At 40.6% G+C, this 18,481-nt stretch overlaps 2 protein-coding genes across 2 annotated transcripts in view; both read left to right on the plus strand.

The window, feature by feature from the left end:
* The window catches only part of wdfy3 (WD repeat and FYVE domain containing 3), a 178,009-nt gene extending 173,574 nt beyond the window's left edge, over positions 1-4,435 (plus strand). Inside the window, exons 62-66 of the mRNA XM_083979941.1 lie at positions 78-221; positions 1,244-1,555; positions 2,776-2,887; positions 2,996-3,193; positions 4,278-4,435. Coding sequence (XP_083836067.1) covers positions 78-221; positions 1,244-1,555; positions 2,776-2,887; positions 2,996-3,193; positions 4,278-4,398 — 887 coding nt within the window. The 3' untranslated portion in view covers positions 4,399-4,435. The remainder of the gene's footprint in view (positions 1-77; positions 222-1,243; positions 1,556-2,775; positions 2,888-2,995; positions 3,194-4,277) is intronic.
* A 9,962-nt stretch (positions 4,436-14,397) lies between these two features.
* cds1 (CDP-diacylglycerol synthase (phosphatidate cytidylyltransferase) 1) overlaps positions 14,398-18,481 on the plus strand; it is a 51,708-nt gene continuing 47,624 nt past the window's right edge. The window contains exon 1 of the mRNA XM_083979932.1: positions 14,398-14,736. Within this exon, the coding sequence (XP_083836058.1) occupies positions 14,665-14,736 (72 nt within the window). The 5' untranslated portion in view covers positions 14,398-14,664. The remainder of the gene's footprint in view (positions 14,737-18,481) is intronic.

The raw sequence follows: 18,481 nt of genomic DNA on the forward strand, positions 1-18,481 counted from the left end.
ATGAATACATTTTTTAAATTTTTTTCAAATCTATTTTCACAACAAAGTCTCTTCTGGTTTTCTCTCCGACGCTCCAGAAGGCGGCGAGAGCCACAACGGAGACGAGGACAGCAGCGAGTCGGACGGAGACGAGCCGAGTCTGAGCCAAGAGCCCAAAGCTCCACGCAACCCGTCGACGGGCGGAGGCAGCCAGCCGGGCAGCGCCGTGCACCGGCCCAGAGGTACACACACACACAACAACACTTTAGACACACTCAGTTTAAGAGTTCATTAAAGACTTTTAGTTCATTCATTCATTTATTTATTAATGTGTTTGTTTATTTGAATGGGACAGTGCAGATTAATCGACATAAGAACATGTAAATATGCCCGATTATAGCAGATATTGCCTCATTTACATATTTAACATAAAATTTGACAAAACTTGTAATACAAAAAAATATTTGTCTTAATGTGAGTGATAAACTTGGGAAGTTTCATGGTGAAATCTGTTATTTAAATTTATTTTTACCCTATTCACCTGCAGTGTCTCCCCTTAAAGTGCCAGATTGTATTGCACATACAGAATTAACACCAGGAGGCAGTGAACAAGATGAATTAACCTCATGGAAGGTGGAAAAAACGTGGAAAACTGTAGATAGGATAGTAGAAAAATAGAGAAACAAATGCCCACAGTGTTTAAAACTAATTTCAACTTCGTCTGGCTCATTGTACGTGTTTTTGTGATAAACTTTTTTATTTAGATTCATTTGATTTAGAGACAACAGGGCAGTCCGTACAAATCACTGTCAAAACATTACATAAACAACATACAAATAACAAAACCCCTAAACAAACTAACAAACAGACACAAAAAGAAAAAGACAGAGAAAAGAAACAAGAAAAAGAAGCTTTGAGGGCAGAAATGACATAAAGTTGAAACAGTATCATACATAAGGAAAGGGATCCACTAAAAAACAGGCCGATTTTCATTCACATACTCTAAATTAATCCATGTGTCATCTATAATAAACATTAATCTGGATTTAAACCTTCTTCCTTAGAGGTTTAATTAATTTAAGTTTGAGGAAGCTTCAGTTTATTCAGTTCGATTTTACACCAAACAGGTTTTTATTTAATGATCTGTGTCAAAAGGTTGTTAAAGTCTCCAACCAGCTTCAATCTCTGTACTATGAAGTTAAATTCAATTCAATCAATTGAAACATCATCTTCACTGATCAATAAATGGATGAACCTCCTCCAGGTCCTTCAGGCCGAGCCGGGGCCTCGTGGTCGATGGACAGCGGCTCGGACGACTCCCACCGCTGGTCCGACACCCTCAGCATCGACGAGAAGGACGGCTTCGTGTTCGTCAACTACTCCGAGGGCCAAACCAAAGGGCCTCACCCCGCCCATCCTCATCCATCTCCTCATCCTCACCCATCTCACCCTCCTCATCATCCTCATCCTCATCCTCACACTCCTCATCCTCACCCGGCTCACCAGGGCGCCGTACCTCAGCCCCTCGGACCCTCCACCACCATGGAGGCTCGGACCTACAACCAGCTCAGGGCAGGTGTGTGTGTGTTCAGCAACGTTCGTTTGGGAAAGATGGAGAATGGTTGACCAATTTATCCAGTCATAAATGAGAAATAAAGTCTTAAAGGGATAGTTCAGCATTTAGTCAGATCCTCCTCTCACCATAATCCCTAAAGTCATAGCAGTAGGTTCGTTACCTTTAATTATCGGTGCATGTTGTTTTGAGATCGGCGGGGCAGAGACGTGAGCTGCTCAGTGAACACAATGGAGGTGAACGGTACAGGTCCCCTGTCCCTCATCAAACTCATCAAATACACAATCCAACAACTCCAAAATGCTCTGGTGGACAAGTTGGGACCTGCACATTCACCACGCTATGAGATAATCCTGTATAATTATGTAACATTACAACACATGAAGCAAATACTTACAACAACTTTGCGCTTTTTGAAATCATTCACGGCCCAGCAGCTGTGTCTGCAATGTAGTTCCGGCTGCATTTACCTCTAAAACAACTCTGTCTGGTAACGTTGTGTTATTATCTCATAGCGTGGTGAATGTGCAGGTCACAACTTGTCCACCAGAGCGTTTTGGAGTTGTTGGATTGTGTATTTGATGAGTTTGATGAGGGAACAATCCCATAATGAGCCTCCGTAGCGTAGCTCTGAGCAGCTCACGGCTCTGCTCCGCCGTTCTAAAAACAGCTTGCACCGACAATTAAAGGTAACGAACCTACTGCTATGACTATAGGGATTATGGCAATGGGCCAATTTGCCAAAATATTGAACTATACCTTTAACACATTGTCACATCAGCTACCAGAGCTCAATTTGACTTTTTTAGACCCCGCTAAGGATTTCTGATTGATGAGTGTTTCTAGTATTAGACAATAGACACCCAATGAGGGTTTCCTCTCCCGCAGCCAAAGGCTCCTCTGCTTAATGACAGATAGAAGAGCAGCAGAAAGGTGTTTTGGGTTTGGTTTAAAAACAATAACAACATGTTTTTGCGTTGTTCTTTGATAAATTTGTCATCATTTCTAAGCGTGTAAGAGATTATTTCATAGATAAGTTAAAGAGCCATAGACTGCACGTCTTTAAATCAGACTTCTGCAGCTGAGAGGAGGAATAAACACAGAAACAACCTGGTTAAACGTACAAAATAAGGATATATTAGTGTACAGTAACCCTGTTCCTGTTGAGGTTTGCAGGTTTAACGCAAGTGTGTGTGTGTCTCTTTGTGTTTGTGTGTTTGCAGGCTACAGGTGGGAGCGACAGCTGGTCTTCCGCAGCAAACTCACCATGCACACGGCGTTCGACCGTAAAGACAACGCCCACCCAGCTGAGATCTCCTCCCTCGCCATCTCCAAGTAACCCTCTCCTCCTCCTCCTCCTCCTCTTCTTCCTTTTTATAAACGATGAATCAGAAACATTTGACCAACGTTCCTCTCTCTCTCTGTCTCTCTCTCCGTCGTCAGGGACCACAGTAAGATCCTGGTGGGCGACGGGCGCGGCCGCGTGTTCAGCTGGTCGGTCAGCGATCAGCCCGGTCGCTCGGCGGCCGACCACTGGGTGAAGGACGAGGTGGTGGACAGCTGCTCCGGCTGCACCGTCCGCTTCTCGCTGACCGAGCGACGCCACCACTGCAGGAACTGTGGCCAGCTCTTCTGCCAGAAGTAAGACACGCTTCACTTTTTATTTATTCATTTATTTACTTTATTTACTTAGATTCTTCTAGAAGTTATTTCTTTAATAAAAATATGAAGTTGAACTTGACTGATTGATTGAATAAAGTATAATCAATCAATCAATCAAGTGAAATGAGTAAACGTCTTGCTTTTACATTTATGTATCAACTTATTTTTGATGTCTTTATTCTTTTTTCTGCACAACACCCGTCAAAGAGCGTGAGATCTAAAAAATAAAATAAGTTTTAGTCGTAAGTTTTAAAGTCCAAACATGTTTAAACTTGTTAAAGGGCAGCAGGTTGTTGTTAGTTTGAGATTTTAACGCGATAAAGTAGCTGCAGGTTTGTTCTCTTTATTCTCTGCTCCTCCATCTTTGTTATTTTCTCCTCCATCTTTACACCTTCTCTTCCTCCTCATCCTCCTTTTCTCTCTCCATCTTTACACCCTTTCATCCTCTTTTTCTCTCCTCCATCTTTAAATCAACTCCTCCTTCTCTTCTCTCTCCTCCACTTTTACACCCTCCCCTTTTCTTCTCTCTCTCCTCCATCTTTACAACCTCTTCTCCTCTTCTCTCGCTTCCACCTTTAAAACTTTTCCTCCTCTTTCTCTCTCTTTAAAAACTTCTCTTCCTCCTCTTCTCTCTCCTCTACTTTTTAACTCTCTCATCCACCTTCTTACCCTCTCCTCCTCCTCCTGTTCTTCTCTCCTCCATCTCCCATTCTTCTCTCTCCTCCATCTTTACACCCTCTCCTCCTCCACCTTTAAAACTTTTCCTCCTCATCCTTCTTTCCTCTCTTCTCCATATTTACACCCTTCCCTCCTCTTCTTGTCTCTTTAAAAACATCTCCTCTTCCTCCTCTTCTCTCCTCTACCTTTTAACCCTCTCCTTCTCCTCTTCTCTGTCCTCCATTTTTAAAACTTCTCCTCCTCCTCTTCTTCTCTCCTCCACCTGTTAACCGTCTCCTCCTCCTCCTCCTCTTCTTCTCTCCTCCATCCTTAAAACTTTTCCTCCTCCTCTTCTCTCCTCCACCTGTTAACCCTCTCCTCCTCCCCTTCTCTCCGTCTGTTTCAGGTGCAGTCGTTTCCAGTCGGAGATCAAGCGGCTGAAGATCTCGTCTCCGGTGCGAGTTTGTCAGAACTGTTACTACAACCTGCAGCACGAGCGGAGCGTCGAGGACGGCTGCAGGAACTGAGCTGCTCCTCCTCCTCCTCCACCTCCTCCTCCTCCTCCTCCTCCTGCTGAGGAGCGTTTCATTCCTCCACCACCTCCTCCTACTCCTCGTCCCCACGTAACCCACCGCTCCCCGTCTCCCCAGTAACCACATCATGAACTGTAACACGCCGAGCGACTGAAACGGGAGGAAAACGTCGAATATATATAAAAAAAAATTTAAAAAAACTGACTAAAAAAACACAAAACAAAGACTCAATCACCACTTCACCACCTGCACTCGTCTCCAGAAGAGGAAGAATAAGGAAAAAAAATACAAAAAAAGGGTCAAACCACCACGTGACGCGGTGGCGGCGGCTTCAACCAATCACGCGCCGTCGTTTGACCCTCACATCCTCTCCTCTCGTCTCTCACAGCAACGACCCAACGGACTTGTGAATATTGTAAATATGGATCATGGCCTTTTTATCTCTTATCACAGAGGAACAAACACAGAACAAAACATAAGGTCAATGAGAAGAAGAAGAAGATGAAGAAGATAAAAAAAAAGAAAAAAAAACAACCTGCCTGTATCATAGCGTTGTGACTAACCACTCCTGGCTTTAAAAAACAAACATAACAGAAACAAAACAAAAGCAGAATGGATTGTGCGTCGTCCAGAGGAGAAACACGAGGGAGATGAATGTCAATAATTAATGTCTGTGGGTTGAATTATTAGTCGGTCGAGTTATGCAAACTTCTTTATAATTTTCTTTTTTTTGTTGTTTTTTTTTATCTTTTTTTTTTTTTTTTTTAGTTGTTGTTTACAAAAATGTGATTTATTTTGTGTGTGTTGCCCACAGTGTCAAGCCATCAATATCAGAGAGAGATTTATGATCCGATTATCTGCTCCTCCTCCTTTTTTCTTTATATTTTTTTTTAGCCAAATTCTTTCGATCGATCACTGATATTGATTTTTTTTTTTTTTTTTTTTTTTAATCATCGATTCTGTCCGTTACATGACTTCCTGTTTGGAGATTATTTGTTGCTGCTGCTTTTTGAAGACTGGACACGTTATCATTTATGTTTTTTTTTGTTTTTTTTTAAACCATATCGTTCTGTTTTCTTTTGAGATTTTCTTATTTTTTATTATGTAGCGACGAAAAAACATCCCAAGTTCATCATAGTCTGTGAAAAAAACAAGAATTGGGTTAAAAAAAAGAAAAAACCGACGCACACATGTATAATAATATTGCTGCACATTTTTATTTTCCACGGTGTCTTCATTTCAGTTACTGTACTACAGCGTCTCTGAATGCGACACAGAAAAGAAAAGGGACTTCCTCCTGGTGTGAACTGTCGTTTGTGTTTTTGTCGTTTGCTGGACTTTCACTCCGATCTTTTACCTGTGGCATTAATGACGACAGCGAACGTCGCACTCCAAACACTTTAACCCCTCGGTCCTCACTCGGTGTAGATGATGATGATGATGAAGACGTTCAACTTGCAGCCGAGCACCTTCGTGTCCGGAGAGAGGAGGAAGTCGTCGGTCCGTTGGTCGGTCTGTCCTGTAAATAACGATCTGGGGCCGAGAAAACAAGAGTTTTGTCTAAAAGAAAGAGAGAAAAAAAAAAGAACAAACACGTCTTTGACTCCTCGTTCAGGGAATAAAGTCCAGTCACAGCTTCTACTGGTTTTACATCCGAGCTGCTGAGTCCAGTCGACCGCGGGTTTCAACTTATTCTGAGGTGACACAGAGATTAAAAACTCGTAATGATCGGAAAAAAAACAGGAAGTAAAAAAAAAATTACAAGTTCATGGACTTAGATGAAATATAGTCAATTAAAATGAGTTGATTACAGTTCAGAATCACCTGTGGAAGAACTACGGAGGCTCATTGGTGCCAAATTATCTGCATGTTTGTGATTTTACTTAGTTGTCGTCGATCACCGTCTGTTTTGAGTCTTCACATGAACTTATATCAGAAGACAAAACAAGACATGAGCCAAAATTTAAAAAAAAAAATAGGAAAAGGACAGCAGTATAGGGTTCATTGTGTCTCAGAAGTGCAACAGCTTTAGTTTGACTTTCTTATTTATCAGACAAGATGCTCTTTTTCACACCTTGACATGTTGGTATTCTTCCGTCTTCTTCAGAATAAGTCGCTATATGTTGCTGGTGTGTGACAGAAGAATGCCATTGAAGCATGTCAAGATATAAAAAAGAACCGACTGTTTGATATATAAGAAATTATGGAAGATAATAACACAGCAAGTTCAGATCAATGGCTTTTTATTCCAACAAAACAACGACAAACTGGCCGACCTGTAGAAACAGTGTGTTGGTACTGGAACTGGTAGAATAACTCGATTTACAGAAAGTCTGATCATCATAATTTAGCTGAACGTGAAGGAAAAACTTGATCCTGTGCAGCATGTTTGAAATGCAAATGTGTAATTTACTGACGGCACCACTAGGAGGCGCCAGAATCCAGAAGTAGGAGCTTTTTTTAAAGACAAGAAACAAGTTGTAAATGTGCACGAGTTCACAGTTTGTCACCAGAGAATATATTTTTACTGGACGTCGACGGGCTCAGCAGCTCCACATCAACAAAGTGCTATTGTTTCTATTGTTTCCATGAAAATACTGAACATGTGTCCTTTAATTAATTTGACCTCTTCCTCCTCTTCTTCATTCATTTCACTCGTGTTATTCCTGTCCATGTTATTTTTTAATCCGTGGTTCTGTGGGCAACAACGGTGCATTCAAGTGCTGCTTACTTTCTTTCCCGGGAGAGACTGATGTATCTTTCCTTTTTCTTTTCTTTTTTTTCTTTTTTTTTAAAACTTTTTGTTGATTTATTTCCCCACTTGTCTTCACAGAGTCTCAAACGTGTACAAAAACTAAAAGAGAAAGAAAGAAAATACTTTTCAGAAAGTACTTTATTCTCCACCGCCCCCCCCACACAGATCCCCTGACGTCGTTACTTACTAATAATAATATGCACTCTTGTTATTATTGTTCTCCTTCTTATATCATTCTGCATTTATGTACTGTAATTTGTAATTTAGCGTGCAATCATCATCATGCCATCTAGCTGAACAGGCCGAGTCGGCTTCTGTCAATCAACACTTTTTTTTTTTTTTTGCACCTTCACGTGTACAAAAAAAACAAACAAAAAAAACAAAGTGGAAAAGGAGTGGTGAGTTTTTATTGAATGCAGTTTTACGTTGTCATTTTAACAGAGAGGTGCATTTCACAGCGGATAAATGAACTGTACAAAGTATTTATGCAATTATAACTGGTTTTAGATTTTTTTAATGATTATTGCGATTTCAGCAAGTTTTGTTACTTGTTGCATGTCTATTAACACAGCTGACTTTCTGTGTCAGTGCATTGTACATGTTTTTGGCATTATATTATCTGTTTTTTGGGGTTTTTTTGTTAATTTTTTGTTAATTTTTCTTGTTTTGTTTTGTGTTTTGGAGGCATTGTCTGATGAGTTACCCCGAGTGACCGGGCGTCAGGTTTGTGTACAGAGCTGCAGATCGTGTCCCTGACTCTGGGTGGACTTTTCTACTCTTTATGGGGGAAAAAATTAAAACATTTAGGACTAGTTAAGAGGAAGAAGAGAAAGAAGAAGCAGAAGAATAATGAGAAGGAAGAATAAGAAGAAGAGGAAGTTGGGGGAAAAAGAGAAACCTTGGATTATTTTGGTGGTCTTGTATTAGACTGCATTACTACAGTATCTGGTGTGCAATCTGTGATAGCTGAATGTTCCTTGTATATTTGTGTTCACTACATCCTACAAGAGAAAAATCCAGTAGAGTAACCCCCCCCCCCCTTACAAAAACAACATGTTACAATAATGCAATAGATCTGGTACTTATTCTTTTTAATTTCATTTCAATAAATAATTGCTGTTTACCACCAACAACGGACTTGTGTGTTACTTTTCTTATTTCCCAATGTGTTTTGGGACAAATTGAAAATTGATGCAGTAAAAAAAACAAAGAAAAAACACATTAATAACTAGCTTGAATAATTGAGTCTCCAAATATTCTGTAAAACTCAATTGTTCAAATAACTGAACCTCTGAATTATCAAGTACAACAAATGTTTTCAAATAAATAATGTTTGTATTAAATAAATATGACATATTTTGTTCCATTAAAATGTTTAAAGTAAATTAAAATAATTCTGATTACAGTGGGTTTTAGGGTCCAGTCCACGCAGGATCAAACGGCTTATTGATAACTAATATATTGATAATAAACTAAATCAAAGATTCAAGATATTGAAAACTAATGAAGATACTAATGTTAGAAAATTGTACATTGTACATTGTTTGGCAACATAGTGACAACATAAACAATCCAAACACAGTTTTGTTTTGTTTTGTTTTTTGGTGCTCCATATTTTAAACAGTGTTTTTACAAGACAAAACAAATTTTAACAAGTATGTTCCCAACATGTAACTTATTAAAGCAGTACTAAAGAACTTTCAGTTTTGGTTGAGTTTGGCGGCGCCTGTGGACCAAAGCGATAGTGTTTTGCCTGAATGAAGACTCCATTTCCCATGAACACTAGCGTGAAGCCCTGTAAATATCCTGCATTAAAATTAACAGAAGACATCAAAACTAAGTTTCTGTTTCCAGTGGATCATTTCAAAGTGAAAACACAAACATAATCCATTGCTAAAGTGCCGTTTTGCCTGTTCCCTCCTTGTTGTGACTCGCAAAAGTGAAAGTAAAGTGAGAGCCGGGTTCCTACCATGCTCCTCAAAGCTGCTTAGTGCCAGAGAACCACGACAGAGGTGTCATTCAACTTGTTGTAAGTCGCTGTATCATCACAAAAGTTATGAAAATATTTTATGAAGGTTGAAAAGTTACTTAGTGCTGGTTTAAAACCTTCAGGTATATAATTTACAACACAACTTATTCAGGCATTATTCAGGCATGTAGATAGGCATGTAGATAACATGACAGTAGATAACATCTGACAATCTGAAAACTTGTATTTACATTTACATATTCACTGTTCACTGTTTTGTGTTATCTCTATCTTCCTCATATTCCCTTTTCTTGGAGCACTTGTGTGAATAACGTATCTGGTCGGATCTCCGGGTCAGTTTGTCAGCAGCTGTCTAACCGTTCCAATGCATTTCCTATGGGACAAAAAAATCTGAAAAAGTTTAATATTTGAAAAAAAAGTATTTTTAAAAAATGAATGTCCAGAAGAAGCTGCATAATTTGATGTTTTAATTGTTGAAGTAGCATAAAGTATACAGGACTAGTTGGACTGCAAAAAATGCCGGAAGATGTGAGAATTACTAGAAAGAGCATTTCCATAAGGAAAATGCGTGTGAATGCTGAAAGCCATTGCTGAAGCCAGGCTGAATAAGCAGAAGAAATTGACATAGAGAGGAAATGTAGGAATGAGGGTCAGCGTCGGAAGCTGTGGAGGTTCTACAGTTGGAGTAACCGTAGTAATGCTGTCCAAGAAACACGCAGCAGCCGAGTCTCCGGTTACTTCTCAGCCTCTGTGATATTTAAAGGGCAGTGACCTCCTGGATACTTCAGACTGACACTTGGCACTTCAATGTGTTTTTACATTATTTCATTATTCCAAGCATGTCTATGGGTATTCTCATTCATCCAGGTCATCGTTCTTTTCTGGGCAAATTGAATCGTAGGCAACTGGACTTGTATTTGTCTGGGAAGACGTTTCGCCTCTTATCCAAGGGGCTTCATTAGTTTGTACGCAAACAAGTCTCACTAGTCCGCACTAGCTAGACAAAGACAGTGGGGTAAGACCCAGGTATTTAACCTCTGTGGGAGTGGTCACCAGAGTACCTAGGCTGTGACCATAGACAGCTGAGACTGCTCAGGTGAGATGGTTTGAAAGAGGAGTAAAAGAAGCCGGATGTAAAAGTGGAGAAACAGAGGACAGAGGAGGAGGTCTGAGACACCACCTATCTCCCATTTACAATGCGGCCCTGTCATCTGTACCCAGGAGAATAAACAACTCAACCTCTAACGACTCTCAACGATCGTCGTTCACCAGGGTTTCTCCTGACTGTCATTCCCCAAGTGGCAGGACTCTAACGACTGTCACTTGGGACCCCAACAATGGTCAAGTGAAACCAGGACCTTTGTAAACACACCCACAGGTATTCTGGTGAACACTCCCACAGAGGTTAAATACCTGGGTCTTACTCAAGGGGGGAGTTGTGGGTTCTACAAGTGAAGACCACTTCTGCGTTCAAAAAACTGCAATCCCCTCGGCTTCCTCTGGGGGCTGGCTCCAGAAGGGAGCAACTCCAATTGACCCCCATGTTAAAACAGCCGACTTTTCAGCTTAAAAAAACATATTTACAGCCTGGTACATTTTATTTTTTTGGTCTCTACCGATAGTTTCCACCTCCGTGAACACTGTGGGGTGGTACAAAATTTTTTTGTACCACAACCGTTTTAGTATTGTTTACGCTTCAAATTCGTGCATAAATTACGTTGAGTGACAGGTTCACAGAGAGTTTACCGGACGTTAATTGGTTGCTCCGAGTTCAGTGGGCGGGTTCTCGGCCAGCAAACCGCCGCACCTCTCCAAATATGGCAAGTAGACTCCACCTAAAATCCAAGATGGCGCACTTCAAATCCCCAAAGTAGAGGCACAAAACAGACTCCCCCAAACCAATGGGTGACGTCACGGCTGCTAGGTCCATTCTCTTTACAGTCTATTAAAGCAGAAGTAAGCGATCCGGTCGTTTTGGCTAACTTTTTGTCAGCCGATGGAGTTAGCAATCCCCGCCCTCGTCCCTACGTCACCACATTCACGCACATCCCTTGGCTGCACACACAGAGAGGACCGCCCCTTTATGCCGTTCTCTCTCCTCATTGGATAAAGGTTGTAGGATACAAGAAGTTTTCTCCTCGGCTTACAGCAGAGCAGAGTGACTGACAGACCCGTGTTTCAGACCAAACACTCTATATAAGTGATTGCTGTCGGAAGATACAACTACTTAAGACTTATATTAACACAAATATTCCGCTTACTTCTGCTTTAATTCTAGTGAGACTTGTTGCGCACAAACTGATGAAGCCCCTTGGATAAGAGGCGAAACGTCTTCCCAGACAAATACAAGACCAGTTGCCTACGATTCAATTTGCCCAGAAAAGATTATTCCAAGCAGAATTCAGAGCCTAGAATAAATAATTCAAGTCCAACTGAACTGTATTTGTCAAATCATTGTTTTCAATATACCAATATGATCAATTTAACATTAAAATGATAGTTTGTTTCTACATCCAGGTGTCGTTCTGTCTTAACAGTCGATTCTTCAGGATGAAACCACACAGGGGAGCAGTAACAGTGGAGGAAAAGATCAATACCCCCCAGGGTTGTGTTATTGATCACAAACATCACACAGAGTTTGAATGGAGAGAGGAGAGAAGTCTCTGCTCATTCATAACCAAATTCCCAGGTGAAGTTGTTCTAAATTCAGATTTATAATGTTAAATATTCAAATGTTGTATTGCAGGTTGATGCTTCAGGAAGTTGCAACTTACATTTTGTTATACTGCTGTCTGACCCTCAGTGTAATGACAACAAAGCTACTGCAATAACTATTACATAATTATTAGTTTATTATGTTGATGTTATTTTAATTCATATAATGTAATGTTGGTTGTATATAAAAAAGTAATTAGCCTAGTAGTATTGATTTGTTAGCTTTAGCAAGCAAATAAAACAATGTAAAAGAAGTATTGAGTGATAACAGTGACCATTCTTAACCCATTGTTATTGAGTTATTGTTATCTGATACATAACTTTAAATTGTCAAGATAAAATACAACTTTTTTATAAACTCATGTTAATTTAGTGTTTAATGAATCAAAAACAATCAGACTGTCAGAGTAAAGTCTGTTTCATCAAAGAATCAATAGGTTCGATTGGTTTGGACAGATAAAAACACTGAAGTCTGTGATCCTGAGGTCCTTGAATGCAACACTGTTTACAACATTAAAGATGTCAACAACAAAAAAACATTTAATATACTTGAAATGCAATAAAAATACACACCTGGATGTGTATATCTGTGTGTGTGTGACGTCTTGTCTTTCCATCTTTGTGAGGACGAGCAGCGTGAACTTTGCACCTTAAAAAGACGTGGACATGTTAGTTTATCTGATCTTCGTTGTATTAAACAGCTGTTTCAATGTTTGAACTGTAATTTTAAAGTTTATTTTAGATTTAGATCAATAGCTGTGTGTGTGTGTGTGTGTGTGTGTGTGTGTGTGTGTGTGTGTGTGTGTGTGTGTGTGTGTGTGTGTGTGTGTGTGTGTGTGTGTCTGCAGTTCAGGGTGCGGCTGGGGGACAGTAAATACATGTGATGTTGGTCAGGGTCCCCACAAGTACAGCAGTATGTGTGTGTGTGTGTGTGTGTGTGTGTGTGTGTGTGTGTGTGTGTGTGTGTGTGTGTGTGTGTGTGTGTGTGTATGTGTGTGTGTGTGTGTGTCTAAGTTGGGACATTATTACCGGTGGTTGCACCGCAGCAGCATGAGGCAGAGCCGGTCAACCAAGTATGAGGTGACTGGAGAGAGAGAGAGAGAGAGAGAGTGTGTGTGTGTGTGTGTGTGTGTGTGTGTGTCTCCACCGCAGCAGCAGCAGCTCTGCCTCTGACGTGTGTAAAGTTTGACAAAGAAACATAGACCAGGACCGGAAGTCATGTGGCTTGCCTTTCAAAATAAACCTTTCATTCAAAAAAATAATGTAAAGATGAAGACACTGACTGGTCGTAGTATTTGGGTGAATGAAATTTATGAATGAAAGTTTGTCCTTTAAGCCAAGAGGGACCTGGATGCTTTTCAGTAAAGTTATGTAACACGTAAACTTCTGTTGCTCCATCTGGTGGGAAGTTTAACTCTACTTCCTGTGCACCTTTTTTTAAGAGCTGGTCATTAAATCTGATGTTAGGTAGCCTATATAGGCTATTTTCATTTTTATTCTGATGTGTTCACATCTGACTTTTGAATATATCTTAATATTCTACCATACCATATAAATAATAAACCAACCATGCAGCGAATGCCAAGGTGCCAGAAAACCACAAAAAAGTGTAAAAAAAAAAGTGTAAAAATAAATAAATAAATAATGCAAGTTTCAGTATTTTAATAGACCAGCTTTCGGTTAGGGGGCCCCAAATACAGCAAGCAACACAAACAAGTGCTATGAGCAAATTATTTTGAGTAAATTGTATAACTTCAGCTGTCAAATACAGTACAGTGGAGCAAAGAGCACAATATTTCCTTAATTATATTAACTAATATAAAACAAACAACTAAAATTGAGATAAATATAGTGATTACTTTATTGTGATTATTATAAATTAATCTGCAGCTATTTTAATAATTAATCTGTGTGTGTTTGTGTTATTGAATGTGAAGGTGGATGTGGGTATTAGACCTATTTTATGGGTATATTATATATTGTATGCATGTAGAATGCATGCATGGGTACTTGTGTATATGTGTTTGTGTAGGTATATATGTATATGTGTGTATAAATTCTGTATTAGGTGTATATGTAAATTATATTTTGTAAAATTAGACAGGTTTAGGTAGTTATTCGTTATTTAAGGAGAGCGGGTGGGAGTCTATAAGTTTTACTTCTTCTCACTCCTTTTCGAATATGAATTTCTATAGGCTATCTCATGTTTAAATGTGTTTGTCTAATTGTCGTTTTTAATAATAGCCTATAGCCTATTCGAAATAAACATTTCAATCAACCAATCAATCAATTTAGGCTATTATTGATTTTTATTTATTTATTTATGTTATTTATAACAGACATAATAAATCAAAGTAAATTTGGAAAAGGCAGAGGAACAATGTTTACTATTTTGCTCCTGCTGCCCAGGGCTTTTACTGTGGAGGTTGCTAGCGGAAGCAGTGGGCCGGTGTGGCGGTGGGAGGAGGCAGCAGAGACGGTCAGTCAGTCAGTCACTGCGGTGATAAACAAACGCACGCAGGCACGCAGGCAGCGGAGCCGCTAGTACCGAGAGGAGCTCCGCGGCAGCAGCGGACTGACAGCACCGGCTTCCCCCGGGGAAGTCCACCTCCTCCACGGCCCCGAGAGATTCGTTTTTATCTTTGTGTCAAACACCCAGAAGGATTGTATTCGTCCTCTCTCCCCCCTCTCTCCCTCCCTCCCCCCTGAGTCGGTCGGTCGGTCGGTCGGCGGCGGCTTATGTGACACATTATTAACGTTGCGGCGGCGGCGACGGCGGCGGCGAAACGACGAGCGAAACATGACGGAGCTGAGGAAGCGAGGCGGCGGCGGAGGAGGAGACCCCGATAGCACCGAGAACATCAGCGACAAGGTGAGAGAGAGGGAGGGGGGAGGTGGGGAAAGGGGGGTAACACACAGACAGACCTCGCCCTCTGTGTGAAGAACAAGTTGTGCAGGTTGTTGTGTATGTGTGTGAGTCGCCGCGGCAGCTACAGCTACAGCTAAGTTCGCGTCGCTCGCATGTAGCCTATGCTGCGTTCAAGACAACTCGGAAGTCGGAAAAAAACGAGCTCCGAGTTGTAAAAATGAATTGAACGGCGTCGAACTCAGATATTACAGGTCGGAAACTCGGGGTATCATAGCTATCAGAGCTCCGACTTGGCGTCACGACAAAAACATCAAAACATGGCAGCTTAAACGTCTTAAACGGTTAGAATTTAGACATTTTAAGTTCTTTGTTGACGTTTAATGCATAATTTTTGTGTATTATTGCAGTAGCCTATATGAAATACGTTTATATTTAGCTGTGATTGTTGTATGGTGTGAAATTGTGGACGGAAATAACGTTTAACTGTTATCAAGGCTATATAACATTATATGTGCACTCATCTGCGGCGTCTCCTCTCCTCCAAAATAAACACAATTTACTGCTGCATTTATTTTTCGTATTCAGCTATGAGCTGCCACAATATACCAAACTTCCTTCAGGTATCCATGTTTTTTTTTCTTATCTTCCGAGTTCCTCCTGCAGCGTGAACGCAATGATGTCGGGAGTTGGGAATTACGAACTCTAAATTGTATTGAACGCAGCATTGGGCCGCGTCGCCAAGGCGATTGATACCTTCGCCGCGCTAAGCATTCTGGGATACCTGAGCGCGCGACCCAATGGAATCCCAATGAGAGCGACGCGGCGTTCGATTCGGCGATGTCGTCGTCGTCGTAGTGTAGAGTTCGGCTTCGGCTTCGGTTTGTTTAGCCGCTGTTTATCCCGCAACAACGACAGCCGCAGCAGCAGCAGCAGCAGCAACGGACACAGTCACCGACACCGAGTTGTTCTTTGTTTTTGTGTTATTGTTTTAGATGTGACGTTCACGGCCTCCTCCTCCTCCTCCTCCGTAGCCGACGGTGTCACTGCGTTTTCATGCTGTCATCATGAAACACCACCACCACAGTGTGTGTGTGTGTCTCTCTCTGTGTGTCCAGCCTCGAAGTTGGATTTGTGTAATTGAATTAGAATAAATAAACATGGTGAAAGGAGGCGCGGGAGGCCTCGTGGCTACTGTTGCAAAACATGAAGGGATGGATGGAGAGATGGGAGGAAAAATAAGTTAGTTAACTAGCTACTGTAGCTTAATTAGCCTCATTAGATTCTGTTTTATGATCATTTTGCCATTGATCTGCACCAGTCTTGTAATCAACATGATCCCCAAACACTAACAAACACAGAGACACCTGCATGTTACTAAAAGAATTGAAGAAAAACACATCAAATCATTTTGTTTTGGTTGAGATTTCCTTAACAAGGAGATTCAATCCTGCACAAAGCTGCACTGAAACTGTCATTTAATTCACTGATTCTGCTGCTAAAACAAACAAACAAAAAAGCAGCAAAGCAATAACACTGATGCAAGAAAAAGAATGTGTTTTTATAGAACAAAAACATGTCTTTAAATTGGCTTCAAATGGATTCACAGTGAGTCTGTACAGATCTATGGACCTGTACATGTTGAACCTGGTCTTGGTGTTGGTAATGTAGGTGATTGATTAGTTACTGAGGCCAATAATTGTCTAAAAAGCTAGAAACATTTGCATTTGTCCATTTACATTTCTGTTTTTCATGTCATTTATCAGTAAAAATTTTATATCTTTGGGTAAACAAAGACATATGGACATGTGTGTCCTTTGGCTTTAGAGTTTGGGCAAACTCAATGATACATCTATCAATCAATGAAATCACAGTGTTTACACCAAGACAGGAAACTGTCAAGACTGGAGGTGACGGCCTTTCACAATAAGAGTATTTGATGTGTAACTTCAGACTCTGATAAGACATGATGATAGTCTCTCTTGTTTTACAGTTTATTGATATTTAATTGAAGAAGTAATCGGACTGATTATATACTCCAGGTACTTGTGTTGCATTTCAGTTCCCTCGGAAATCAGAATTTGGTCCCAGTTTGACCACGTTTCAGTTACGAGGCGGTAACAAGCAACGTAACAACACATCTACAGGTAGAAAAATACACAATACTGTCGGTACCACTAGTTTAAAGTCACAAAAACAAAACAAAGTGTCTAATAAACAAAAGTAACATTCAGCTTTTTGCTCACTGTTGATGCACGGAGCGGCCATCTTGTATTCTGTTGTGTGTGTGAAGAAACAGTGTTGTTGACGTTTATGGAGCAGCAAGAGTCCAAAGATAAATGATAGGAGCCTGAACCTGAACACACCACGCTGCAGCTCCACCTGCTCCCACACCGGCCGCCGTCCAACCAAGCCGCTCGCTCGCCAGGTCTTTTGCATCATAATGATAATAATAATAATAGTGTGTGTGTGTGTGTGTGTGAAACGGTGCCAAGGAGCTCAGACAGCGGCCCAGAAACGCTGCAGATGGCCACTATAGTGCCAGTGCATCATATATTATAGTAGTAGCCTACGTGTGCGACTGTACTGTGTCTGCTTCACACAAGGGCACCTCGCTGGGAAAGTGTGTCATCGCTGTGTCTGTCATTTCCATACGACCTTGGTGAAACCAGTGAAGGAGAGTTTATGAGCTCAGCGCGTTCGCTTGTCATCGTTTTGATAATTAAAGAAGAGGTGATGATGCTACAAACACAAACCGGTTGTGAATATGTGAATGTCTTAGTGGGTTACTTTGGGACTTGTTGTTGTCACTCTGCAGCCTTAATGATGGATTTATCATCATTAATCATGGTTTGTCATCCGCTGCAGCTCGTTGTGTCATCATCATCATCATCACTCCCCCTCCAGCTGTGCGTCAGCGTGGATGCAGCTGTGAAGTCTTTGTTTCTTTCTGTGATGATGCGTTCTGTGGTTTGTCTTTTAGTGCAAACTACTCAGTCCTCAGATGTCGCTGCTGCTGCTGCTGCTGCTGCTGCTTTTAATACCAAAATACATCATACATTTCCATGTGGTTAGTAGTGTGTTTTGCATCTGTTGTGTTTGAGGACTGAGAAGTAAAACGATGTTAAATCCAGACAAATGCACTTAAAGTAATTGATTTCACTTGGACAATAGAAAGAAAGTCTTTGGTGACGACCAATCAGAGGCAGCTTCTTTATTGTGACCTTTAAATTTGGACACACTTTAACTCAAGGAATGGATGAATGAATGAACAATCAAAGGTCAAGGTCACAGTGAGTGACCTCACTAAACATGTGTTTGGCCTCACACAAGATCTTCTGGACATGACGGACAGAAATTATTTCTTGTAATGTTTTGATTGGTGAATTGATTCATACCAGTATTGGTCAGTTGGTTTGTAGCTATGTCGCCATTGGTTGGTTTGTAGCTTCATCCTGATTGGTTGGGTTGTGGCTTAATGATGAGTTTGAAGTCACGTTCGCTCTGTAGTTTACTAAATTGTTTCCTAATAGATTAGATTTTGTTGGTCAAAGGTCAAAGGTCAAAGGTCAAGGTCACAGTGACGGGTACGTTTTTATCCATAACTCATGATTTCAAACTGCAGTTCTGACAAAAAAACTGAATTACAAGTACTTTTTAAAAATGTTTTATCCTCATTTACCTCATCTTTTTTCATTTTCTCTTTTTTCAAACAATGGCATGAAGGGTATTTAATGAAGTGGGACAAGTA

This window comes from Trachurus trachurus (genome assembly GCF_905171665.1).
Source record: "Trachurus trachurus genome assembly, chromosome: 9".
In the NCBI taxonomy this organism is placed as follows: Eukaryota; Metazoa; Chordata; class Actinopteri; order Carangiformes; family Carangidae; genus Trachurus; species Trachurus trachurus.